Source organism: Aethalodelphis obliquidens, unplaced genomic scaffold, assembly GCF_003676395.1.
Source record: "Aethalodelphis obliquidens isolate GAN/ISIS:26980383/991018 unplaced genomic scaffold, ASM367639v1 scaffold26, whole genome shotgun sequence".
In the NCBI taxonomy this organism is placed as follows: domain Eukaryota; kingdom Metazoa; phylum Chordata; class Mammalia; order Artiodactyla; family Delphinidae; genus Aethalodelphis; species Aethalodelphis obliquidens.
In genome coordinates, this window is record NW_020837970.1 from 20,702,193 (window position 1) to 20,728,141 (window position 25,949).

Consider the following 25,949-nt stretch of genomic DNA (forward strand, 5'->3'; position numbering starts at 1 on the left):
TTCGGTTGCTCACTTATTCACTCAATACACATTTACTGTTTGCCCCATGGAGAGACAATCCCTCTCCTCTCCACCCAGGCACCCGCTCTTCAGAACTAAACTCTGAGGGCCTTAAAAATCAAAGGGAAGGGACATGTCCCTCCAGGTGCCCATCCCTGTCTCAGGCAGCTTCTAAAAGCTCCTCAGCTCACGGAGGATCTCCTCCCTGCGCAGTTTCACCCCACTCTTCCAAAACCTCCCCTGATCTCAGACACAGACACACAAGTTTATTCACAGGTACAACACCTGGGCAAGAGGATTTGCATGTGATTTGCAAAAGCTTGGCCTGAGGCAGTAGCAGCACCCAGCTGTTCTCCCTTTGCAGCCCAAGCTAGGCAAACCTCCTGCTGCTTCTCCTTGCCCACCCCCATCCTAGGCCAAGTTTCCAACTTTTGTACCGTGAAGAACCCAGAACCCCTTTTCGGCTTTCCCCCAAACAGTTCCCATGAGAAAGGCAGAACAACACCAACTGGGTTTCCAATCTGTGCAGTTGAGCCCGGGGACTTCTGGGTGGAGGCTGGTCCAGCTCAAAGATGACACGCGGCAGGAGAAGGTCTCCAGGCAGCCTTGAGAGGGAAGCATCAAACTTTCAGAAGCTCAGAAGCCCAGGACTCCGGGTACCAAGAACCAAGGAAGCTCTGGCTCTGCCTAACCCCAGGGGCTCTGGTGCCTGGGAAGTAGTACACATGCCCTCAATATTTGGGGAATGGATGGAGGAGGGTTACTGTTCACAAGCCATTGTGAAACTGTAGGCTCAGGAACAGACAAAAGCCTCAGGAAGCTGGACTTAGAGGACAGCAGGGGAGAGCCAGTACTACACAGCCTGTTTCAGGAGTCAGAGAAAAAAATATTCATCTCACTGCCAGTGAGTGCAAGTGTGCCTGGGGCCAAAGCACTGTGCTAAGTGATTAGCTTTTCTTCTTCTCTGTTTAGCATCACAAGTGAGGTGAGCCTCTCATTTTAGAGATCAGGAAACTGAGGCTCAGAAAGTTATATGACCTTTACTTAAGGTCACACAGCTGGGCAGGAGTGAGGCCAGGACTCTAACCCAGAAGCTGTTAAAATAAATTGGGTGAGAATGATACAATGGCATCCTGAATCCTTCCTCTCCTACGCAGGGTCTGGTGGCTGAGTTCCCTCATGGAATCCCTTCAGTTCCTTTTCTGCAAAATGGAGAGAATAATGATACATACCTTGGAAATATATTACAAGGATTAAATGACACTTAAGACATGTAAAGTGCTTAGGACAGTGTCTGGCATATGGTAAAGCCTATATCGGTGTTAACTATTATTATTATTATTATTTATTAAAATTCACATCACTCAGTCATTCAACCAACATCTGAACACCATGGTTCAGCCTCCAGTGGCAGACCAGGAAACTTGCACAAAGCAGGTAGTCAACGCTACAAAGCTGAGAAGAGGGCCCACTGAGCGGCACTGCAGAGGGCAGTGATCTAGCCTGGGGATTTGGGAAAGGCCATTGCAGCTTCCTGGAGGACAAAAAGCCAGTCAATTCTCCATCAACAGGAAGAAGTGATCTTTTAAAAATGCAAACACAGGGCTTCCCTGGTGGCACAGTGGTTGAGAGTCCGCCTGCCGATGCAGGGGACATGGGTTCGTGCCCTGGTCCAGGAAGATCCCACATGCCGCGGCGGGACGGCTAGGCCCATGAGCCATGGCCGCTGGGCCTGCGCGTCCGGAGCGCAACAGGAGAGGCCACAACAGTGAGAGGCCCGCGTACCACAAAAAAAAAAAAAAGCAAACACAGGGACTTCCCTGGTGTTACAGTGGTTAAGAATCTGCCTGCCAACGCAGGGGACACAGGTTTGATCCCTGGTCCAGGAAGATCCCACATGCACAGAGCAACTAAACCCGTGCGCCACAACTACTGAGCCTGTGCTCTAGAGCCCGCAAGCCGCAACTACTGAGCCTGTGCGCCACAACTACTGATGCCTGTGCACCTTGATCCTGTGCTCCACAACAAGAGAAGCCACTGCAACGCAAAGCCCGCACACCGCAATGAAGAGTAGCCCCTGCTCGCCGCAATTAGAGAAGCCCTGCGTGCAGCAGCCAACGCAGCCAAAAAATAAATATTTTTTTAAAAATGCAAACACACAGCTGAGGCGTTGGTGAAACCCTCAAAGAGCAGGGTCCCTCTGCCCTGAGGTGGACACAGGAGGCCCTGCAGGCTCTGGTCACTGACCTCTGCTCCCAAGACTGCCCCGCATGCCCTGCCCCTCAGCCCATCCTAGCCTCTTTCTGCTTCTCCCAAAGCTCAACCCCTTCCAGCTACAGGGCCTCTGCTCCTACTATCCCAGGCATCTCTCCTCCTGCAGGGTCTGAGCACTCAGGTGAGGAGGGCTCCTCTGCTGTGCACCTGCATCACACCTGCACATCCCTCCTAGTAACTCTCATCACGCTGTTTAACATCTGTGCCCCACCAGACAGAACATTGCAAGACCAAGGACCAAGGAGGAAAGAAATATGTGCCACATTTCTGGAGGAAATATGCCTTCCTGGAGGAAGGCACCAGATAAGTTTGCAGGGATCCCAGGTTCCTTGACCAATTCATGTCATGAACTTGGTTTTGCATCTGCCTGCTCCAGAGAGATTCTGAATTGCAAAGCCCAGACCCATGACCTTCAAGGTCAGGAGACCAGCCAATTAACCCCTGTGGTGTGGTCGAGGAAGCCCTATGTACCGGCTGCCTCAAGCCACAAGAGTGAGGTCCTCCAGCTCTCAATGGCCTCTCGGTTGGGTCACCACCACCGCTAAAACCACAAAAGCCAAAAAGCCACCAAACCATCAGCACCAAGACTTCTGCCACCATCATGGTGGAAACAAACAAACAAGCTTCCTTAGAAATCCCCTTAGAGCAAACTGTTGCAGTAAAGAGAAGAGACTTTAATCTGACATTAAAAATGTTTGTGCACAGTAAGTGTCCAGTAAATATCAGTATCGTCATCAATAACAATTATAAAGTATCGGGCACATAGTAGGTGCTCAGTAAATGGAAGCTCCCTGGTCCCAGGGGGACAGAAGTTGGAGTCCGTTGGCAGCTGCCCACCCTCCCCATGCCCAGGGCCTCCACCTGTGCACACGAAGTCAGAGCTGCAGGAGATCACCAGATGCAACCCTTCGGTACACAGGAGGGGAAACTGAGGCCTGGATGGGGAGGACTTGCCCCAAATCAGAGGCCAGTCTGTCCCTAGAACCTGGGTCTCCCAGGGCAATGCCTTGTCCTCGTGATAAACTCAGCCATCCAAGAAGGGAGGTTTCCAACGCGTGATGCCTCTGATGCAGGTGTCCTCCCAAGGACAGCTTTGGGTGGGTGGGGTCTCAGGCCCCTTGAGGAGAACACAGGGCTTATCTGGAAGGTCACGGCTTTGCCTCTGCATGAGGCAGGCGTAGCTTCTTGCCTTGACGGAGCCCACGGAAGCCAGCTCTCCTGCGGGTCAGGAAGGGAAAGAGGTCACGGGGGAGGCCCATGCTGGCCCCTGGTTCCCTGAGACTTTAGCAGCTGTGGATATCAGCTTGGCCACCCCGCCGAGTGGTCCCTGATGTTGAGATGGCCACTGTGGCCACTTGCTTTCTCCTGCTTCTGCCCTCCCCTAGGCCTCCCAGGCCCCAGCACTGGTCCAGTCTCCCCGGCTACCTTCCCTGAAGCCCCCCTTTGCATTGCTCCTACCCCTCGACCCACTCCCACAGGTCAGTGAGACCCTACAGCAAGAAGTGGCATTCACACCAGGGCTGAACGATCCCAAAGCCCATGCCCTCTCCGCCTGGCCTCACTGCCTCCTAGGTGTCCCCAGGTGCTGTTTCCTGTTGGTGCCTCCTTCCACCTTCCACAGCCTCTTTCTGCAGGAGGCTCATTCCCCCAAGGGCCTGGCAGGAGCTTCCTGTGGGGATGGTGATGACGAGGTTGAAGAACAGCTCCTAAAGCAGGAGAGCCGGCCTGTGCAGAGTCACCCAGAGGTGCTGTCAGCGAGGGAAGGGGCCCACAGTCAGCTCAGCCTGAGCACCTGCTCTGCAGGAAGTAGAAGGGGACTTTGCTGGAAATCTGCCTTTAATCTTGGCTTCCTGTTTTCTGCCCCGAGGGACTGCCCAGACATCTGAGTTTCAAACTATTTCACACCAGTTTCTCTAAACTGTCATTTCAGAGCAAAGAGGCTGGGGGAGAGGAGGAGGCAGCGTGGCGGGAAGTCCTTTCCTTCCCAGGGGACCCTGGGATCACAGCTCAGTCCACCCATAAAGGTGCTTAAGCTCTGGATTTCTGGCTACCAACCCAACTTTGCATCGAGCTACTGCGGTGGCATTGTGTCATCAAATGCAGCCAGAAGTCCTAAGCCCTGTTCCCACATCCAGGGGTCTCAAGCCTCCCCTCTTTTCTCCATTCCCCCAAGGTGGGGACAACAGCTCAGCCTGGGAAAGCTAGCACTTGAGCCTACCTGGCAGGGAGGGGCTCCTCTTAAATTTCCTCCCCTATCCTAGAACCAGAAGACCCTTCTCTGATGAGCTCCTTTCCTAGGGTCTGCTGAGAGGGGAGGCTGTTTGGTGCCCCAGGCTTTGGAGGTCCTCAGATTGGAACCCCAATTCTGGGAGTGGGACTCTGGGAAAGTTCTGAGTGCTTCAAGCCTCAGTGGCCTTGTCCGTAAAATGTAGCTCCAAACGCCATCTTGACATCTCCCTGTCTCACAGGTGTCTTAACCTTAGCTTGTCCAAAGTACAGCTCCTGAGCGCTACCCCCAGCCTGCGCCTCTCCCAGGTCCTCCCTACCTCAGCAAAAAGCACCAGCATTTCCCCATGTTCCAGCTGTACCTAAGGATCAGGCCCCCTTTCTCCTGGGGCCTCACTCCCTGAACAGCCCATCACCCAGAGCTGCCACGTGGCTCCCTTTTGTCCACTGGGGTCCATGCCCATCATCACTGGCCATAATATGCAAAGTCTCCTCACTGGTCTCTTGACTTCTGCTCAATCGTGTCACTCCCCTGCTTAAAAATCCTTCAGCGGCTCCCCAGCGCTCATGTAATAAAATCCAAACTCACATAATAAACCCCCCGCCCCATAACACCCCACCAGATCCAGCCCCTTCCTCTCATACTACTCCCCCTCGCTTGCTGGTCTTGTCACCTTGGCCTTCTGGCTGTCCCTTAAGCTGCTGGGCCCTCTGTGTCTGTTTCCCCGCCCCGTGCTCTCCTCCATCAAGCATTCATTGCCCTCATGCCACAGTGTCTGATTGCCCTGCTTATTTATTTATCCCATGAGGGGATAACCACATGGTTATCCACAGTGGTCTTTCTCGCCCTTTCAACTCCTGCATCCAGGATAGTGCCAGGCACTTAGTAGGTGCTCAGTAAGTATTTGAGTGAGGGAATGAATGAATGAATGAATGGTGGTGAGGTTGGAAGTTCATTGGCTCTTCCACTGGAGGATAGCTCTGTGGGGCAGGACCCTTTATTGATTTGTCCCCTGTGCCTGGGGTTCAGGGAAGTTAACAAATTTATTGCATTCTACCGTGAAGAGGTGGAACCAGGATGCAAATACAAGCCTATTTGACTCCAAAGTTCACACTTAGGCCACAGCAAACCCAGGGGATAATGTCAAACATGTTTGGGGGGTAAAGGAAAATGCATTGGTGAAAAACTGGGACAGGGATTAGAGCATTTTCCACATATCCCCACAGCCCTTTCCCATTTTGCCAGCTGATCAGTCAGGGGAGGGGAGATATCAACTTGGCCCTTCGAGAAGCCTTCGCAGAGCTGCTGAAGTGCTTTCCTTCAGGCTGAGAGGTGGCCCCATCCGGTCCCACTTTATCATTCCATCTTGACCTCAGAGGAAAGAAAGGGAAACCAGCCAAGCTGAACACCCTCCCCACCTCCCCCACCCCTAGGCCATTATCTTGCTGCATCTGCACCATCTCTTGTGAGACAGTTGCATTTTAAGCTTGATCTTACAGAAGAGGAAACTGAGCTCAGGGACGTTAAGTAACTAGCCCAAGATCACACAACTAGGAAGTGGCCCAGCTGAAATTTAACTTTACACTTTGAACCCCAAATCCATGCTTTTTCCTGTCACACCATAGCTATCTCTGAGACTGGATGTCTCCTCAAAGGGCTGTGGTGTGACTACCACTTCCCTCCTTGAAGGGCTGGCTCCTTTCTGGAAACTGGCCAAGGGGTGCATTGGGTCAGAGGGCCATCCTGCAGTTTGTCTGGGGAAGCACACCCAACTTCTGCTCTTTGCAATGTACAGCCACACTGCCTTCTCAACTCACTCTCCTCCAGGACCCTAGTCCCTCACTTATTTTGAATTTCAAGACTTTGCCTGTACACCTCATTTTCCCCACCACAGAATGCCCCTCCCCTCTGCCGCACCAATCCTGACCCTTCCTTCAGGGCCCAGTCCCTAGGGAGTAGCCTGCCTCCTTGTACCCACACTGGAGTCTCCGGTCTCTCCTCCATCATTGCCCCCGCCCCCAACTCTCTGCTCCCCCTTCACACTCACACACACACACACACACACACACACACACACACACACACACACAGTCTGCTCCTGAGCTCAGAGCAGATCACGCCCTGCTCCTCGTTAACAGTAATATATAATAACAGGCGATACTTAGCTAAGGGCTGACCACGTGCCGCCCACTGCACGCTAAGCACTTTAAGCGTATTAACTCATTTCCTCCCCACAAAACCTTAAGAAGTTGGTGTTATAACTTCCCCCATTTGGTAAACTAGAGCACAGAGAGGTTAAGTAACTTTCCCAAAATCACATAGCTACTGACAACTTCCTCACTGCTGCCAAGCTGAAAACAAAGTCCAGGAAAGTTCCATAAGGCCCTTTGGATCTCTCTTGTCTCTGGGGCTTGCAGGGAGCCCATCTCCCACTACTTTCCTGGACCCACACTGCAAACTGCAGCCGTACTGAGCTATTTACAGTTCCCAGAGCCATCAAGTGCTCTCACCTCTCCCTACCTTTGTCCATGCTGTTCCTTCTGCCTAAGGTCCCAGCTCTGTGAAGTCTCATTAGGCCTTCCCTCTTTTCTGCTTCCTGTGGACCTTGTACACCACTTCTTCACTTTTATCAGTTATCTCTTGGCACTTGTCTGTTGGCCTGTCAGTACTGGGAACTCCTTGACGGTAACGAAGTGGTCCTACTAGTAGACTCCTGAATTGTCACATTCTCAGCGCCAGGAAATGCTTGTGAATCTATAAATGCTGCTGTGAGTGAGGCCCACTCTCCACAAACAGATCCGAGGAGAGGGGACCAGGCCTGGCCTCAATCGCTTCTACATCGGGGGAGCTGCGCCCGAGGAAGGCTTGGAGGTTGCTCCAAGGCGGGCTGGTCGGCCCTCGGTGAGGGGCCTTCAGGATCCTTCAGCGCCAGTGGGCAGGTGGGGGCAGGGCGTGGGCGCGGACACACCCCCCCCGCAGTGCCCCCGGAGCCCGGCAGGGGGCGCCGCCCCGCCGGCCCACGCCCCGCGGCGCGCCGGGCCGGCTCCCTCGCGCAGGCGCGCTGCCGCGGGCGGAGGATCCGGGCCGCGCTTCCTCTCGCCAGGCCTGCGAGCTTCCTCCCAGCGGAGCCCAGGGCGAGCCGAGCTTGGCCGCCGCCACTGAGACCACCGTCGCCCTCTAGCTCTCGCCCCACCCCGCACCCTGCCCGGAGGTCTTGCCGGGGTGGGGTCCGAGCGGGGCGATCGCCCGGCCGCGCCGCCGTCGGGGCCATCCCCCGGACAGCGGTCCCTCCCGCCCCAGCCAGCCTGTGGCCGCCGGAGCCTCCGGGACGTGGAACGCGGGGACCCCCTGCGGCCCCGATCCAGGGTCCGGGGCAGCCGGCGCGACGTCCCAAAATCGAACCTCTGTGGCGGCTTTCGGAAGCGGAACTCTACCGGGGCCGCGCCGGCTACATTGTTTCCTCCCCCCGACTCCCTCCCGCCCCCCTTCCCCCGCCTTTCTTCCCTCCCCGACCCGGGCCGCGAGGCCGTCCCCCTGCCTCTGTCTGGCCGTCCCTCCTCCCCCTCCTTTCGCACCCAGACCTCTTTGTACCGCACCACCCGGGGACCCCTGCGCCCCTCCCCTCCCCCCTGGCCGCATGGACTGCCCCGCAGGCCGCTGATGCTGCCCGCAGCGAGGTGGCCCGGACCGCAGTGCCCCGAGAGAGGTGAGTGCCTGACAGACCTGGAGGAGGTGGGCGTCCGAGTGCTTCCCGGCGGGGGGTGGGTGGAGGTCGCTCGTCCCGCTTCTGTTGCTTCTGTTGCAGCTGCCGTGGCGTCCACACCCATCCCCCACCTCCCTTACACCCTCCTTCCCGGGTTCGAAATCTCCCGGGAGTCACTGTCAGCCCAGCCCGACTGGGAGGGGAGCGCACGAGGGAGGTACTACCTTTCGAGCCCCACAGACTTGTCTCTGGCCACCCCGAGTCTGTCCTCCCCCTCTTGTGGGGGCTGGCTGGAGCCTGGAGGGAGGGGGTCGGCATGGGCCAGGGCCCAGGAGGATGGGCGGTTTGCCATTCCCGGCCCAGGGCCTCCCTGCGGGTTCCTTGGCCTGCCTGGTTCTGACCCCTCCCGCATTCCCCTGCGGAGGCCCTGCCGTCTCCAGGAAGCCCAGGGCCCAGCCACCTCCCTTGAGCCTGCCAGAGGTTGAGCCTGTCACCCTCGGCCTCCCAGAAGACCAGGCCTAAGCCAAGGGACCTCTGACCCTAGGGTGGGGAAACTGGGCTGGGCCTCTGTCCTGGTGGAGGTGACACTGGGCATTAGGACCATGCCCCACCTCCTGGCAGCCTTGTCAGCCCCTTTTCCCAGGCTCCTCAGGGCCCAGCCAGGTGTCAGGAAGGGGCGTGTCCAGCCACTAGATTCTTGGAGCTTAACTAGGGGTTTATCTTCCCTCCTGTTTTGTAGACCAGGGGACTGAGGCTTAAAGGGGGAGTTGCTATCCCAGGCCTCTGGCAGAGTTAGGCTGTCTGTCCTTTCATCCCCCCGGCTCTGCAGAGCTGGACTGCTGTGGGCAGAGAGAAACCAGCCAGGTGCCTTTACCCACCAGGGACATAAGTCCCCAGCTTGGCCCATGGGTCCTTGTGGGGTGAGCACGTGCTCCCCTACAGAGGGCTAGAGAGAAGGGAGAGGGCTTCCGGCCCCGGCTCTGCCTGGGTCTGGGCTCGGGCAGCATTGGCACTGCCCGTGGGATTTCCCCCTGGTGCCTGAGGCCGGGTCCCACTGAGGGATGCGGTGAGTGTGTGGGGCACCCACGGGGTGCAGCCCTGGTGCTGAACTGAAGCAGCCTGGTGGTCATTCCTGACCTCTCCCTCCTATACACCTTTGGCCCAGCTGGTGAATGGGATCTGGATGGGGAAGGCGAGAGCCCTGTTTCCACAAGGAGCACCCTTCAGCCTTGGCATGGGAACATTGTCAGAGTGGGGACACCCAGGGTGTCTCTTCCAAGCTCCCTACACCCTGGTGTTCCCAGTGTCTTTCTTGGTGGGGCCCCAGCAGGAACAGGGTGAAGGCAGCAGGAAGGAGACTGGGACTGTGGCAGGATCCTTTTGCTGCTGGAAGTGTGGGAGGCTCCCTGGGGGATACTTAGCCGTGTCTGGGGCCCCTTGGGGCTGCTGGCAGTTTCGTCCCGCTCAGGCCTCTGCCGTTGGTTTAGAGTTGTTTCCGGTTGCCCTGACATGCACAGTGGAGGGGACACAGATGTGTTGGGCCTGTGAGGCTCCCCTCACCCAGCCCTAACTTCCTTGCCAGCCTGAGGGCCTGGGGCTGAAGCCTGACATGGTTGGACGCCTGTGAACTGTTGGGTGCAGGCCGGGGTCCCAAGACCCTTGTAGAAAGGGGTCTGGCTTCAGGCAAGCACGTGTGCAGGGCTTCACTTTTTATGTGACGAGCTTGGTGTCTTCCTCCCTGCTCTTCTCTCTGCCTTGGGTCTGGGACAGGGAAGGACCAGAAGACGGTCCCCAGCACTGCTGCAGAGGGCACCAGGCCCCAAGGGGTTGAGCCATCACAGAGCAGACCAGAGTACAGGCAGAGACAGAGGCCCAGGGCTCGCAGTGTGACGTGGCCGCCCCAACAAGCCTGATCTGGCAGGACGGCTTGGGTCCAGTTCTGAGCTTGTTCTTTGGGAGGTTTTGAACCTCATTGTCCCCAAAGGTGTTTGGTCTGGGAACGAGAAGGTAGGGAAGCACCCTCATGTGTCTGAGGGACTGTCCCAAATCAGAAAGGCCATCCCTTGATGTCCCAGACACCAGGACCAGAGCTGGGTGGCAGGTGGGTCCCCAGGAAGCAAATCTGAGCTCAGAAAACTACGTATGTAGGTAAATAGTATTAGGGTTCTTAATTTAGAAAGTAACAAAACAGCACTACAGAAAATTTAGAACACAGAAAATTCACCCACTGTTTCTTCACTGGCATAGTGACTGTTAGTATCTTCGAGCTCCCAGCCAGTCTTTTCCTGATCTTTTTTGCCTTTGTCGCTGTTTTCATTTGGGTATGCGTGCCATCACACCTTTTTTCATTTAATACCATATCTGGGCATTTTCTCATGTTGCTACACAATCTGTGCAACTTTGCTCCTAAAAAGCTACAAAATATTCCCGAAAGCTCTGCCGCAGCAGCCTTACCCCAACCCTCTTACCAAGCTTGTGCATCGTTGTTTCCCGTCTGTTGCTGTTGTAATTGTTGTTACTGCAGGCCCCCAAAGCAGCTGAGAGTATTGGAGAGAGTGGGCAGCTTGGCACCCAACCAACGTGATTCCAGGCCCAGCTGTGCCATTTAGGCCAGGGAGGAGGGACCTTGGACAGGTCATCCTTTGAGCCAGAGTTCCTTTATATACACAACAGGGACGGTGATACCTACGTCAGAGGGGAGTGTGCGGACACGGAACTAACTAACCAAGGTACTAGAAGGTGCCTGGCACACCCCCTGGCATCCACTAGGCACTCTGTGAAAAGGGGTAGGCTTTGCTGAAGGAATGCCCACTGCAGGCTGCTTCAGCGTGTGCAGAAGACACCCGGGCCAGGGCTGGCTGATGGCTCACCCAGCCAAGGGTGGTCTCTGCCCAGGGAGCCCTTCAGAAACCCTGTGTTCAGAGACTGCTCTGGCCAGTATCCTGTCCCCCCTCTCTGCCTTCCCCCGTCCCCATCACCACGTGGAAGGTGGGCTACTGGTTGGTTTCTGGGGCCTGGCCCTACCCGTTCTCCCTCTGTTCTTTCAGCATCAGAGCTGAATGGACAAGGCTCTTTCTCTGAGAGCCTGGCTGCCTCCTGTCCCCCAGCTTCAGCTACTTCCTAGGCCAGCCCCACATTTCCCCAGTGGAGATAGAGGCCTACTTTCCCTGGGAAAACAGTCTTAGCAAGGAACCCCGGCATCCGGAGCCCCAAGCCAGGGACAGCCATGCCAGCCTCATCCTCCCGCCCAGTGGCTGGGGAAGGGAAGAAAGTTGGGGTCAGAGGCAGAGATTCGAGAGCCTCCCAGCTGGGAGTTGAAGGGGAACATAGATGGTCCACAAATCACTAGGGAAGTCTTGTGTGTTAGTGTCCTTCTCTTCAGCAGGTGCTTCCCAGGTGTAATCTGAGCATGTACTGCTGTGACATCGCTTACTTCCTCTTGTTCCACGTCTGTGGAGATCAGAGAACTGGGAGTGCCCTGCTAGGGTCAGCCCATGGACAGTAGGAGGAAAACAGTCTCAGCTTGGCACTCCCAGGGCCTAGGAGACCATAGCCCCAGCTGACCCTGGTATGGCTCAGGACTAACCTAGGTAGAGGGTCCTCCCCAAGGTGGCCCATTCATTGCAGAGGGCTCCCAGGCACATGACCTCGGACTCCGGCCACCAGACTTTTGCCTTTGGAGTGTCCCCCTCGTCCCTGGTCTTGGCGCAGGGGAGGCGGGCATTACAACTGCCCTCCTGTCCCACAGCTCGGGCTGGGATGAGGTCACAGGGTGCGGTCCTCTCCAAGATGCTGGCCTGGCTGGGGTGAGCACTTTGGGAGTTTCTCAGTGCCCCCCCTCCTTGGTTGGGGACAGGATGGGTGGAGGAGGCAGGCCACCCTCCACACCAGGCAGGGAGCACTGCCTCCCCTCCTCCTCTCCTCTGGGTCCCTTCATCCAAGGGCTGGAAATAGAATCCGCTAAGTAATGATTAAAGTCAAATTCAGACCTAAAAATAAAGAGCTGGTGAGGAAGAGCTAGTGTGCTCCCTGCGTGGCTGAGGGGAGAAGCAGGCAGGGCGAGGCTCACTTCGGGGGGGCCAAGCCCTGCTACCCGGGAGAGGCCAGAGCCTGTTGGGGGACCAGGAGTACTCCACTAACTGGGGGGCGTCTCTTGTGTCAGGCATGATGCAGCCCATACCAATCAGGGTCAGACTGGCAGGACCAGGGAGAGAATCCCATTTTTCCCGTGGGGAAACTGAGGCCTGGGAGGGACAAGTGGTTTGTCCAGCGACTGTCCAAAGAGCTCCCCTTGGCAGGCCCCCAGGGACCTGAGGACCCCACGCAGCCCAGCTCGCCCTTCTGCCAGCTCAGTTTCTCTTCCTGGTTTTGAGGTACTGTGATGAGGGTAGCTTCTCATCACACACCAGCTCTGTACGCCTCAGTGGGACTGGGCCTCCAACCGCAGCTTCCCTCCGCCTCCCCTCCCCTTCCGTGGTCTAGGCCCCTAGAAGCAGGAGAGGCTGCCTGGTGCCCTCCTCCTCCCCGCGGGTCCTCCTCTCTGCACTGTTGGAAGCCTTGTGGGTGGGTGAAAACCTGGGTGTCATCTGACGCCTGCACACCCAGGCTGCTGCTTCTCAGCCCTGCCCAGCCCAGCCGCTGCTCCCCAACCGGCCGGACGTCTGTGGCCCATGCTGTCAGGGAGACTGGAGAGGAGAGGAGAGAAGGAACCCTGAGGCCCCCCTGCCGACCAATAGAAGAGGCCAGAGTCAGAGAGGAGTCAGTCAGTAGGGAGAGGCCTGTGGTTCCAACTTCCTGGCAGGGCTCCGGGGAGCTCAGAAGCTGGGGATCTGCGTAGGCTGGAGCAGCCAGGAGGGCTTCCTGGAGAGGAAGGGCCATGAAAATCAAGAAGCGTTTGAGAAAGAGACAGGGTAGGGGCAGAGGTCCTTGCTTAGAGCTCCTCCACTCTCTAGGGCTGCTGGCTTCTCCAGTTGCTGTGCGAGGCACGGTATGGCACAGATGTAACCCATCCTTCCCAGAGCAGGAGGGCTGATCTCTGGGTGGACCTCCCCTCAGCTGCCCACTCGCACCTCTCTGTCCAGGGTGTCATCTGTCCTGCCCAAGGGAAGGGTGGAGGGGTTTTCTCCCGACCAGGTTCAGACAACTCTGAGCTGAAATCCTTGCTCTACCCCTTGGAAGCTGGGTGATCCTCCTCAGCCTGGCTCCTCCTCTGTCAAACAGATCAGCAGTAAAACTTCATGGGGTTTTTTGGAGGATTAAATAACTAAGGCAGGATTGGGTCAGTAGGCTCTCACTGTTCGTGCTTTCATTTTTACAGTCCATCCCGTGGGGCGAGGGTGTTGGTAACCCTTCTCCCTACACTGGGTAGCAAGACTGTACGTCCTTTGAGTTGGGCCCCCTCAGCTTTACCTTCTGAGCCATGTGTTCTCGGGGTCCCAGTTCTGAGATGGGGAGACCAGGAATCTGGTGGCCAGCTCACCGGCCTCTGGGCCGCAATCTCCCCACCTGTAACGTGCCTAGGGGACTTTGGGGTGAGGGACAAGGACGCTCTGGTTTTTAAGGGTTCGTTGGAGGTGGTTTTTAAGGGTTCATTGGAGGTCAGTGCTGAGAGGCTGTATGTAAATGTAGGCAAATGAAGATGCAAAGACCACAGCCTGTGCTGAGGTGGGTGGCGGAACAGAGGCCTGGAGTCCCCACTGCCCAGTACGTGTAGGTAATTAGGCTCCTGAGCGGTAATTAGAAACCTTTCTGGGCCAGGAGTGTCAGCCTCAGGCTGCAGCAGCGCCTGGGGAAGGCGGCTCCCCTTACTAGCCTCCTCTAGCTCCAGCCCCCACTGAGCCATTGGGGGGCAGGAAAAAAGCCAGTGAGTTGCTGTAATTTGGTCTTTAACACTTTGCAGCCATTAAACTCACCCCTCCCCTTAGGGCAGGGGTGCTGGATGCTGAGGGAACCCTGGGGGTGAGGGTGGGGCAGCTCACACTGGAGACAAAGTGGGACCGTCCATCCTTCCAGCCCTCTTCTGACCCCCGGGGAGGTTCAGGCCTCTCCAGGGGTCTTGTGCCCAATTCTGCAGCTGCCCAGCTGAGGGCTCTGGGACCACCCATCTGGCTCAGTGGGAACCAGCCTCCAGCCCGTGGCCTGGTGTGTCACCAGGGGCATCACAGTGCCGTCAGCCTGGGTGCCCTGTGCTTCTAGAACCAGAGGTGGGGCTGATTTTACTGCTGCCAAACCAGCCCAGCTGCTGTTGGTGCCCCGCCCTCCTCAGGTGTCTTTCGGAGGGGCGTGCCCAATCAGAAACGCAGAGCTGTGTGCCAGGCTGCCTGGGTTCAGAGCCTCTGTTGACCCTCACCCGCCTCACCCTGAGCCTCCTCCCGCCTTCATTAACTCTCTCTGTACCACGGTTTGAAATCCTAATCCTGGCCGGAGCTAGCACAGTCGCTTCTACCTGAGATCCTCCCCTCCCCGCCCCCTCTTCCTGGAAGCCTTCCCCAGTGGCCTTTGTCCGTCTCTGCTGAGGCCCCAAGCACACCTGGCCGGGACTGATCAGCTGGTAGCCAGGAGGGGTGGAGCAGGGCTGCGCACAGAGCAGAGATGCTGAGTAGCATTCTTGGGGTCCCAAGGGCAGGACCTCCGGGGCCCTTCCCCCCTCCTGTCCATCCTGGCTGCCACACATGGAGCTGGGCTCACAGGGAGCCTCTTGAAACAGTGGCTCAAAGAATAAGAGGGCAAGGTGGACCTGCTTGTTGCCTCGGGGGGCTGCCCTGCCCCGCAGAGGCTCCAGCTGGGTCCTGTGGCAGGACCAGAGTCTCTGGGGGCCATGGCCCCCAGAGTTCCCCCAGGTCTCTTGTGCACTTCCCTTTTCAGTGGCTATTTTTAGCTGGGTGTAAACAGTTACTGAAGGCTCCCACGCCCCATTAGGCAGTGGAGTTTTGGTAAGGGGGGCAGGGCAGGAGCCCCTTAACCTACACTGGCCCTCAGCACGTGCTAGGCTGTGAGGGTCTACAGCTTCCCCAAGGCAGGCAAAGGGCAGTTGCTGGGCTTCCCCCCTGCCTGCCAGCCTGGGCTCCCAAGAAAGGCCTGCCTGAGGCTGTGGTCACTGACCTCAGCGCTTGGGCACAATGCCCAGCCTGTTCCCAGGACCCCAGCACAAGAACTCCTGGGAGCAGGGTTTGGGGCAGGAAGTCGGAGTGAAAGCCCCCTGTCCCCCAGCCCTGTGGGGGTGGGGTGGCAGCTGCTGTCCCTTAGGGGTTAAGTATAGTCCTGTCGGTTATGGGACCGCAGTGTGGTGCAGCCAGCCTAGCTTCCCCCTGTTGTTTGTTGGTTCATTCATTCATTCAGCACTCACGTGCTGAGCGGCCGCCCTGGGCCCGGCTCCCCTCCTGCAGGGGCTCCCACAGGGTCAGTGAGCTTCTCGCTGGAGCATGGGGCTTGAGAGGCTCTGGAGGCCCCAGCAGCCACCACAGCTGGGGAGCCCTGGAAGGCTCCTGGCACAAGTGGTTTTCAAAAAGTTATTGATTTTCTTACTAATCTTATTTTTAGGGGGAAGGCAATAGATGCATGTGGTTAAAAAAACAAAAGTTAAAAGAACAAAATAGCAAATATACAACGAACAGTAAGTTTCCCTTGAACTTGATACTCACTACTCCTTCCCATTCCCAGAGACAACCTCTGTTATCAGTTTCTTCTATCTTTCAGAGATATCTATCTTTCATATCTAAGGTTAGGGGTGAATGGTATGTCCTTTAAAAAAACAATAATTTGTAATATACCACGGGTGATGTCCTGCACCCTGCTTTTTTTTTGGTCTTTGAGTATTTCAGACCCACCAAAAAGCTGAAATAATGGTGTAATGAATACCCATGTATACTTTACCCAGTTTCACCAGTTCTTAACGTTTTGCCACATTCGCTTTACCTCTTCTTTTATATACATGGACATATGTGTATACGTATTTTTTTTTGCTGATTTATTTGAGTGTTAGTTGCAGGCATCGTACCTTTCTCTCCTGAGTACTTTATCGTGTATCTCTTACATAATCACAGTACCATGATCACACCTAAGAAAATTAACATTAATTCCATAACATTATCTAACATTTTCATTTTCCCAGTTGTCCCCAAATGATCTTTATAGCTATTTTTTCCCTCTGATCCAGAATCTTATTCAGAATCACTCATTGAATCTTGCTATCATGTGTCTTTTCTTTTTTTCTTTTGCAGCTTTGTTGAGATATAATTGCGATTTAATGTTGTGTAAGTTTAAAGTATACAGTGTGATGATTTGATATATGTGCATATTGTGAAACGATTACCACAATGAGGTTACTTAACACATCATTCACCTCACATAATTACCATTTTGTTGTTGTTTCATGTTTCTTTTGTGTCTTGTTTAATCCAGAACATTCCCCAGCCTTTCTTTGTTTGTTTTGTCTTTTATGACATTGACTCTAAGAGTCCAGGCCGGTTATTTGGTCTCTGTCTGCCTACGTCTTCCTGATTGGAGTCAGGTTAAGCAGCTCTGCGGGCCCATCACACAGAGGATGCTGTGCCCTCCTTAGTGCAGGAGGCACTCAGTGTGCGCCTCTCATTATTGGTGATGCTTAATTTGATCACTCGGTTAACGAGGTATCTGCCACATCTCCCTGTGGTGGAGGTGCTTTTTCCTCTCTCTGATTAATCTGGAGGGTGGTACTGAGATGCCATGTCACTGTCCTATTCCCCCAGCAACGTTTCCTTCGTGACTTGAGCTGGCTTTCTGCCATTTCTACTTACTCTATCGTGGGGAGGTTTCTGTATCAGCACCCAGAGATCCATCCTGGCCCCATAACAGCTGGAGTTGTGTTGTTGCCTTTTCAGGCTATCTGGTCATGTATTTACTTGGTTCTTTATTAACGGACATAAAGGTTTCTCCCAATCTCTTGTTACAACAAACAGTACTGCAGGGACTGTCCTACTACATTTTCTTAGGCACACGTGCAACCCCTGAAGGTTGAATGGAAGTTCCTTGGGTAGAGAAGGGGGAAGGAGTGGAGAGGGAATGCCAAGGTGGGAAGGTGGGTGGGGTACCAGGGTCCTAGGAGCAGCGGGTGAGAAAGGGATCTGGTTCAGGTGCTGGAGAGCCAGTGAGTCCCAGAAGGGTCAAGGGACTTTCCCAAGGTCACACAACAAGTTGGTGGCAGAGCCAGGAACAGGACTCAGAGCCCTTGACTCCCTGGACAAAGTTCCTGCACTTCTTCCACAAAGTGGCCTGAAACAAGGTTCACATAACCCTGGAAGGGCCCCTCTGTGCCTGATCAAGGCCTGACTAGAGGCCTAGGTTTGCAGTAGCCCCTCCCAGCCACTCTGACTCTTGGCCTCTGACCTGGAAGGGGATAGCCCGGCTGGACCCTCAGAGCCCTAAGGACGGGACCTTCCTGGCCTCATGACTTCGCCAGGGAGGAGCCATCAGAGGGGGTCTGCAGCTCCTGCTGGCAGGATTTCTGTGGGAAGAAAGCAGGCTTCAGAACAGCCCTGGGAGCTGTAGGGTTGTCACCAGCCCATTGTACAGATGGGGAAACTGAGTCCTGAAGTCATAGCCAGTAGAGCAAAGGGGAGAGGCTAGCTCCTCCCTCTCGTTTCCATATCTGTCAAAACCCAGACCCTCAAGGCAGGCCACCCTGACCCTCCTGGCCTTGCCCCTTCCTCTGAGCACCGCTTGATTCTCCCTCTTCCCTTGCACTCTCTTTTTGAGGCCAGTGTGGTCCCAGCCTCCTGGCAGCCCCCGCATGGTGCGTGCACATGAGGCAGGAGGCACCAGGGGTGGGGGTCGAACTGGCCTGCTGGCTCAGGCATGTGACATCTGCGTGGGGCAGGACGCTCACTGGAGGTGTAGCCTCAGGTAAGGCCACTTGCCTCTCAGCCTGGCTCATCTGTAAAATGGGGATAATAATAGCCTCTCCCTCTCAGTTGTTAGAGGATTTGATGAGCCATAATGTGCCAAGGACAGGGCGCAGCACAGAATAAGTGCTCAGCAAACAGGACCTATTATTATTTTTGTTATTATCATCTAGTCAGTGGGGAGGCGGCAGCAGCAGCTGCAGGCCTGCAGGGGAGGGAGTGTTTGCAAACTGACAGCTGGGAGGGTGACTAATGGTGCCTCAGCCTCCTCGCCCTCTCTCCCTTGGTGGTGGTGAATCTTGCGAGGGAGGGGGAGGCAAGGGGATGTGGAGAGCTGGCAGAGCCCCTATTCAGAAGGTCTTGAAGATTGGGGACCCAGCCAGCCACAGAGGGACCCCCGTTCAAGTTCCGGACCATCGCCCCTAACTAGCTGTGCGACGTAGGGCAAGTTGTTCAAACCTCATGAGCCTCAGTTTCCATTTCTATAAAATGGGGGCAAGAGGAGCTCACGGCTCCCACATGTGGTTCTTGGGGGCCTGGAGGTGCTTCCTATACTCATGGTGGCTCAGTTGTGTCAATGTATGTGTGTGTGTAGGGGTGTCCAGGCTCATCCTTCTTGTGCCCCAGGCTCCCTGCCCAGATGGCAGAGGTTGACGGGCTGGCCTTGGGACAGGAAGCACTATGTATGCCGGGAGGAAGGGAAGCCTGGAAGTGGGGCCTGGACGCAGTGGTGCTTCTCCCCACCTCTGTTCTCCCCGGCTCCTTCTGGTCTCCAAGACCACACACTCCCCTGCTGAGGCCCACAGACCCCATGGCCCTCAGAAGCAAACCCTGTTTCCTCACGTCAGCATTTGAAGCCCCCGCATCCCTGCAAGTTTTGTGCCAGGCGGACCCAGTACACACGGTCCCCTGCCGCAGACTGACGGGGTGCTCAGACCATCAGGGTCTGTTTCCCGCCCTCCTCACCATGGGCTTCCAGCCTGGGGTGCCCCTGCCTTTTTTAGCCCTCTAACCTTCAGGGCTCAGCTCCAGCGCTCCCTCCTCCAGGAAGCCCACCTAAGCTCTGCAGTCCTCACTCACCTCACACCCCTAGGCACTTGCACTCAAATGTCTTCTTCCACCGCCTGGCCTGGGGTAGGTGGTAAAGTTTGTTAGTGTCAACCAGGCCCCAGGCCTTGTGTGTCCTGCAAATGAGCCTGGGAACAAGGCACATGGAGGAGGTTTTCTTCTAACATACTGTGAGCACGGAGGAGTCACTGGCCCTGTCTGAGCCTCAGTTTCCTCATCTGTCAGAAGAGAACAGTAGCCCCATCCCTCTGCTTCCTGGGACAGGTACTCGGGGGCTCTGGGCTGTGTTTAGGAAGATGCTGGTCATAGAGGGAGTGCTGAGCTGGCGCCACAAAGAGTATGTGTGCAAGACGGGGTTGACTAGCTGCTCTTGGGGCGTGGGGTTGGCTGAGGTAGCTATCTCGGGGTAGTCAGTTTTACTGAAGTAAACACATACACCAGAATGTATACCAGCCACAAGGGTACAGCTCAGTGAAGCGCTACAGAGTTGAACTTGCCCCCTTCCAGTCGCTGCCTCCTCCAAGGGGAGTCGCCATCCTGCACTGGAAAATCCCCTGACTGTGGAGTTTATACGAATGGAATCACAAGGCATGTGTGCTTTCTGTCTGGCGTCTTGGTTAGCATGTTTGGATGCATCAGTGTTGTTTCGTAGCTGTAGTTTATTCATGTTTACCGCTGGCCAGTACTCTGTGAATGTACACAGTTTATCCATCTCACTCCTCACGGGCGTCTGGGCAGTTCCCAGTGTGAGGTTCGTTACAGACCGTGCTACTGCGTGTGCTCCTGTGCCTGTGTCAGCAGTGCCTGCCCTGTTTTCTCTTGGGTGTGTGCTGGGAAGTAGGGTTGCCAGGCCATGGGGTTGGCATACGTTTGGCTTCAGAGATACTGCCTGGGTGAGTTTTTATAGGTGACAGAACTAAGAGGCCCACAGAGGACAAGGGACTTTCCCAAGGTCCCAAGCACCTTCCCCAGGTTCACAGCTGCCCTGTGGTCCCCCACAGACCACTTAGCTGATATCCAGCCATGGGGGGCTGGTGGGGCAGACACTACTTACCCACTACGCTTTGTAGCCTCTGTTGGTCATTCCAAGGGCTGTAAGGCCACAATGGGCTCAGGGTTGACGGCCCTCTGTCCTTGGGGGTCCTCAGCCTTCATCCCCTGCCTCCTCCCCTGCCCCGTGCCCTCAGCCTGCTGAGACTGGAAAGGACAGCCCTTGCCCCAGGTCCCAGCTCTGGAAGCCTCTGGCATCTGTTCGCATTGCTATGGGGAAGGAGTAGGGTCTCAGTGATGGAGGGAACCATCTCCTCTCACAACCTTCCCTCAATCTTCCCCTCTCCCCACAGCTCTCATGGTACCAAGTGACAGGTTGGCCTTCCTGTGACACGGTGATACCAGATCTTCTGAGAAGATGTCGGCAATTCAGGTACTGCAGGGGCAGGGGTCTAGGGCAGTGGAGTATCCCCACCACCACCACGGGGGTGCTCAGAAGAGTGAGAATGAGGATTCAGGTCGATTCATTCCCCTTTTCCCCAGTCCTGGCTTTCAGCAAAATGGAATTCCAGGGCCCACTGTCAGATGCATGGCCCTCAAGATGGGAGCACAGGTCTGGGGGCCGTGGGGAAGTCTCAGCTAGAAGACACCCAGAGCTCTCCAGGGGAAGGGCACCTCACCCAGACTCAGGGAGGCCAGCCAAGAGGCTGTGACCTTGAGGGCTTGCAGGTGGGTGGGGCCCCAGGCTTCTCCGCCCACGTGTCGCCTGCCCTGCAGGCTGCCTGGCCATCCGGTACAGAATGTATTGCCAAGTACAACTTTCACGGCACTGCTGAGCAGGACCTTCCCTTCTGCAAAGGAGATGTGCTCACCATTGTAGCTGTCACCAAGGTAACCAGGGACTTCACACCCCTACCCACTGGGTTTTGTCTCCCCTGCACGGGAGGGTGGGTTTTGTCTCCCCCGCATGGGAGGGTGAGCCTGAGAGCGTGTCTGGGCTCCCCTCTCCCCAGGACCCCAACTGGTACAAAGCCAAGAACAAGGTGGGCCGTGAGGGCATCATCCCAGCCAACTACGTCCAGAAGCGGGAGGGCGTGAAGGCAGGCACCAAGCTCAGCCTCATGCCGTGAGTACCTCTGGGTATGGTTGGGAATTCCCAGTCTGGGAGGAAGGAGGACGGGGAGCCCTGTTACCCCTAGAAGAGAGTCCGGAGAGCAGGGAGGCGAGAGTGAGGGGCTGGGATGTCCGTGAGGGCCTCTTGAGACGAGGGCAAGGGCATGGGTGCCGGACCTCAAAGGGGAGGACGGAGCTAGGAGGGCTGAAGAAAGAAGGGCAGGAGGCAGAGGATGAGGGCCTCCAGAGCCTGTCTGAGCCCTGAACTGTGGAGAGGTGCCAGCCAGAGGGAGGGCCTTCGGGACGTGGAGCCTGGCAGTGCCCTTGGGCCACCATGACCCCAGGCCTGGCCTCCCCGCAGCTGGTTCCATGGCAAGATCACGCGGGAGCAGGCAGAGCGGCTCCTGTGCCCACCAGAGACAGGCCTGTTCCTGGTGCGGGAGAGCACCAACTACCCCGGGGACTACACTCTGTGCGTGAGCTGCGACGGCAAGGTGGAGCACTACCGCATCATATACCACGCCAGCAAGCTTAGCATCGACGAGGAGGTGTACTTCGAGAACCTCATGCAGCTGGTGGAGGTGAGCAGAGCGCGCCGGCCCTGATTCCAGCTACAGTCCCACCACTCTAGCTGGATGACCTTGGGCACGTCCTGCAGCCTCTGCAAGCCCACGTTTCCTCATGCCTCGATAGAGCCCGTGCTGTGTGCCAGCGTTGAGCTCTGACCCCACAATGCCTGCACAGGGAGGTGGTACCCCAGTTCATAGGCCAGGAAACAGAGGTTCAGAGCGGTTAAGAGACCTGCCTCTGGTCACACAGCTGTGACTTGGAGGCGCCAGGACTAGAATCTGAGTATTCTGATCCCAGAACTAGCTTCCTTCCAGCCACTCATAGAGCTGTATGCCCAGCTGTGTGAACGTAAACATGTCCCCATGAGCTTCACCTTGACGGCCCACATGTCCCTGCAGCTCCCAAGGCCATCTCTACCCCAGGCAGCCTCCAGATGCCTCCTGTACTCACTCTCAGCACCTTCCCCCTGTTGGCCTGGGTTGGCCTATGACAGGGGAGGGTCCTGTGCACACCTGGCTAGAGGCTGGTATTAGACTGAGCCAGGGCTTGTCCTCTGCTTCGGGATGCTGGTGAGGCCCAGAGTGATCACAACAACCCGGTATCCGTCCAGCACCTGGGTGTGGGGTAGCATGGGAGATGGACCATGTGTCTGGGGCCTCCCTAACCCCTGCTAGAAATGGAGAGCCCTCCTGACCCAAAGCATCTCTGGGCTGGGTGGGACCGGCCTCTGCTGCCATCTGGTGGTCAGACCAGGGCAGTGCACGGGAGCCGCGGGTGGTACACAGGGGGCTGGCCCTGATCGCCTGCCCTGCCCTCTACAGCACTACACCTCAGACGCAGATGGACTCTGTACTCGCCTCATCAAGCCAAAGGTCATGGAGGGCACCGTGGCGGCCCAGGATGAGTTTTTCCGCAGTGAGTGCCATCCCCCCACGCCCACTCCTCACTTGCCCACCCGCCTCCTCCCACCCGGGCTTCCTGGCACTACCCCCTCCTGGAGGCTCTGGAGACGTCCAGGGGACCCCACATAAGTCACAGTCCAGTCTGCTTCTGCTGTGACCCCCGCTCTGGCTTCAGCACCCCTCACTCACCACCCACTCCCCCCACAGGCGGCTGGGCGCTGAACATGAAGGACCTGAAGCTGCTGCAGACCATTGGGAAGGGGGAGTTTGGAGGTGAGCCAGAGAGGGTGGGAGCCCTAGGAGAGGCTGATGACTGGGGGGAGTCCAGGAAACGACCCCCAACTCTCTTGCCCCAGACGTGATGCTAGGTGACTACCGAGGGAACAAAGTCGCCGTCAAGTGCATTAAGAACGACGCCACTGCCCAGGCCTTCCTGGCTGAAGCCTCGGTCATGACGTGAGTTGGGGCAGGGGGTGGGGAGGTCACCCGGGGCCAAGAGGTGATGGGGAGGCTTGGCAGGCTCTGACCACCCCGTCCTGCCCCAGGCAACTTCGGCATAGCAACTTGGTACAGCTTCTGGGCGTGATCGTAGAGGAGAAAGGTGGGCTCTACATCGTCACCGAGTACATGGCCAAGGTGTGTGCCTGCCCCGCGATCCAGTTGCCAGCCTGGAGCTAAACACTGGGGTCGAGCCTTCCAGCTGCCCCAAGCCCCCCACCATACCCTTGGGCCCCTGCTCCCTCAGTCCCTTCTCTCCAACTGGTCTTTGAAGTCACCAGGGCTTGGCTTTTGTCTTGGCTCATCATTTATTCACTACGACCTTGGAAAAGTTGTGTCACCCCTCCAAACCTCAGGTCCTCATCTGTGAATGGAGGTAGTAACAAAGTTTCCCTCAGAGATTTATGAAGATTAAGAGATAATGCATGATAATTGCTGAGCACAGCGTCCAGTGTCCAGACTCTGATATTCCTTCAGTAGTGACGTCCTGACCTCTCCCCTGCCCCTCCCCTCTCCTGACACCTCCCTTGAGTGTCGCCATTTACCCAGCCCCAGGCCCACTGTTCCCAGGGTCTAGAGGGCAAGTCTGACTTATAGGGCCTGTTGGTCTGTCTGTCCTGCCCCCAGGGGAGTCTGGTGGACTACCTGCGGTCTCGGGGTCGGTCGGTGCTGGGCGGAGACTGTCTCCTCAAGTTCTCACTGTGAGTGAAGCAATGCCTGATTGCGGGGGGCGGGGGGTGGCTGCTATGGGATCCCTGTCTGAGGGGACATGTGGCTGGCTCGCCCCCAGAGATGTCTGCGAGGCCATGGAATACCTGGAGGGCAACAACTTCGTGCACCGGGACCTGGCAGCCCGCAACGTGCTGGTGTCCGAGGACAACGTGGCCAAGGTCAGCGACTTCGGCCTCACCAAGGAAGCTTCCAGCACCCAGGACACGGGCAAGCTGCCAGTCAAGTGGACAGCCCCCGAGGCCCTGAGAGAGAAGGTGGGCGCGCCTCTCCTCAGGGCCTGAGCTGTGGTGGGTGGGGTTCCCGGGTCACCCGCACCCCCCAGTTCCCAGGACCTGACACTGCCTCTCCCATCCAACTGGCAGAAATTCTCCACCAAGTCTGACGTGTGGAGTTTTGGGATCCTCCTCTGGGAAATCTACTCTTTCGGGCGAGTGCCTTATCCGAGAATTGTGAGTGTGGGCGCTGGGGCTGGGTGGGGCTTGGAGCAAGGGAGGGGGTGACAGGGAGGGGGACCGGCTGAGCCCCACCTCCCCGGCCTGAGGCCTAGAAGCTGCAGACCTGCCCTCGGGACCTTCCAGGCGCTCCCCTGGCCGGGGCTGAGGCGGAACTAGGGGGGAGTGGGGGTCCCCTCGGGGTCAGGCCTTACACCGATGCGTACCACCCACCTGCCCGCAGCCCCTGAAGGACGTTGTCCCGCGGGTGGAGAAGGGCTACAAGATGGACGCCCCCGATGGCTGCCCACCTGCAGTCTACGAGGTCATGAAGAACTGCTGGCACCTGGACGCCGCCATGCGGCCCTCCTTCCTGCAGCTCCGTGAGCAGCTGGAGCACATCAAAACCCACGAGCTGCACCTGTGACTGCCGGCCTCCGCCCAGGTCGGGGGCCTGTGGGGACTGAACCCAGAGAGATTGCGGACCTGGTGCCCCACTCGCTGGGCCCAAACCCGAACTGAGCCCAGCAGGACCGTGGGCCTCTTTTCTCTGTCGCCGCCTGCGCCCCTTCTGGCCCCCGGAGACCCCGCCTAGGCCTGGCACCTTCTCTCATGGACCCACCTGTGGGGCTTTGGGAACCCCGCCCAAGGGCCAAGAAGGGAGGAGGCTGAGGAGCCCTACTGGGGTCAGGCTCCCCCTGGCCTCCCATATCTCGCCTTCTTAGAGTTTTATCCCTTTCCTTTTTTGAGATTTTTTTCCGTGTGTTTATTTTTTATTATTTTTCAAGATAAGGAGAAAGAAAGTACCCAGCAAATGGGCATTTTACAAGAAGTACGAATCTTATTTTTCCTGTCCTGCCCACAAGGGTTGGGGAGACCAGGCCCCTCTCTAGGGACCCATCGCCCCAGCCTCGTTCCCCACCCCGTGTTCCTTGTCCGTGTTGCCTCGGTCGCCCCGTGTCTGCGCTTGACCATGTTGCACTGTTTGCATGCGCCCGAGGCAGACGTCTGTCAGGGGCTTGGAGTCCGTGTGCCGCTGCCGCCCGCCCACCCACCTGCCTTGTGAGATGGAATCGTAATAAACCACTCCATGAGGACCCCGCCGCCCAGTCTCGGCGCTTCCTCCGCCGAGCCTGCCTGTCCCACCCGGCCTCCCATCCCCGTGCCATCTTGTCCATCCCCCTGTCTCTGTGAGTGAGGCTGTGCTTGCCCTGTGAGTGGGGCGGGGTGGGGAGCACCGCGGGCAGATGTAGCCGCCGCCTTATGTCAGCTGCACGAGCGAGTGTCCTGTGTCTGCCATGGGAGAGCTCTCACTACCCGCCTCTCCCAGTGTCCCGCTGCCAGGCAGGTTTGGCCCTGAGGCCGCCCCGGGCTTGGGTCCCGTCCACAGGGTGATGCCTGGGCATCCCGGCCGCCTCTCCTGCCGTGTTGTTCAGGCCCTCAGCACGAGGAGGGCTGGAGCCACGGACCGGGGAGAAAGCCAGGCCTGACCAGCTGGAGATGGGCTCCCGTTGGTAGGAGGCAGGATAAACATCTGGTGCTTCAGAGGAGATGGTGACCTGG

The 25,949-nt window shown here is 57.0% G+C and overlaps 1 protein-coding gene and 1 long non-coding RNA gene across 7 annotated transcripts; one reads left to right on the plus strand and one right to left on the minus strand.

The window, feature by feature from the left end:
* On the minus strand, window positions 1-9,284 carry LOC113629247 (uncharacterized). Of its 3 annotated transcripts, XR_003436467.1 has the most exons (3): window positions 8,225-9,283; window positions 7,022-7,255; window positions 2,899-3,492 (listed from the first exon to the last, which is right to left on the minus strand). It is a non-coding gene; the product is annotated as an uncharacterized LOC113629247 (long non-coding RNA). The 3 variants fall into 3 exon arrangements; XR_003436468.1 differs by lacking the exons at window positions 2,899-3,492; window positions 7,022-7,255 and adding an exon at window positions 1-1,202 and having other exon boundaries at window positions 8,225-9,284; XR_003436466.1 differs by lacking the exon at window positions 7,022-7,255 and having other exon boundaries at window positions 8,225-9,277.
* CSK (C-terminal Src kinase) lies at window positions 7,565-25,490 on the plus strand. Of its 4 annotated transcripts, none has more exons than XM_027123618.1 (13): window positions 7,565-8,207; window positions 20,494-20,573; window positions 20,918-21,031; window positions 21,154-21,266; window positions 21,615-21,834; window positions 22,645-22,738; window positions 22,933-22,998; window positions 23,082-23,181; window positions 23,271-23,361; window positions 23,851-23,924; window positions 24,014-24,209; window positions 24,318-24,404; window positions 24,631-25,490. In XM_027123618.1, the coding sequence occupies exons 2-13, from the start codon at window positions 20,559-20,561 to the stop codon at window positions 24,811-24,813; spliced, it is 1,353 nt and encodes a 450-aa protein (XP_026979419.1). In that variant the 5' UTR covers window positions 7,565-8,207; window positions 20,494-20,558; the 3' UTR covers window positions 24,814-25,490. The 4 variants fall into 4 exon arrangements, with proteins under 4 accessions (XP_026979419.1, XP_026979416.1, XP_026979418.1 ...); XM_027123615.1 differs by having other exon boundaries at window positions 7,581-8,207; window positions 20,684-21,031; XM_027123617.1 differs by having other exon boundaries at window positions 7,583-8,207; window positions 20,870-21,031.
* Window positions 25,491-25,949: the final 459 nt, after the last annotated feature.

What these genes read in the sequence shown, in the direction of transcription:
- CSK (XM_027123615.1), top strand. An exon ending in ACCAAGCTCAGCCTCATGCC is followed by an intron (nt 21,267 to 21,614) that starts GTGAGTACCTCT and finishes GCCTCCCCGCAG; the next exon opens with CTGGTTCCATGGCAAGATCA. An exon ending in TGTCTCCTCAAGTTCTCACT is followed by an intron (nt 23,925 to 24,013) that starts GTGAGTGAAGCA and finishes GCTCGCCCCCAG; the next exon opens with AGATGTCTGCGAGGCCATGG.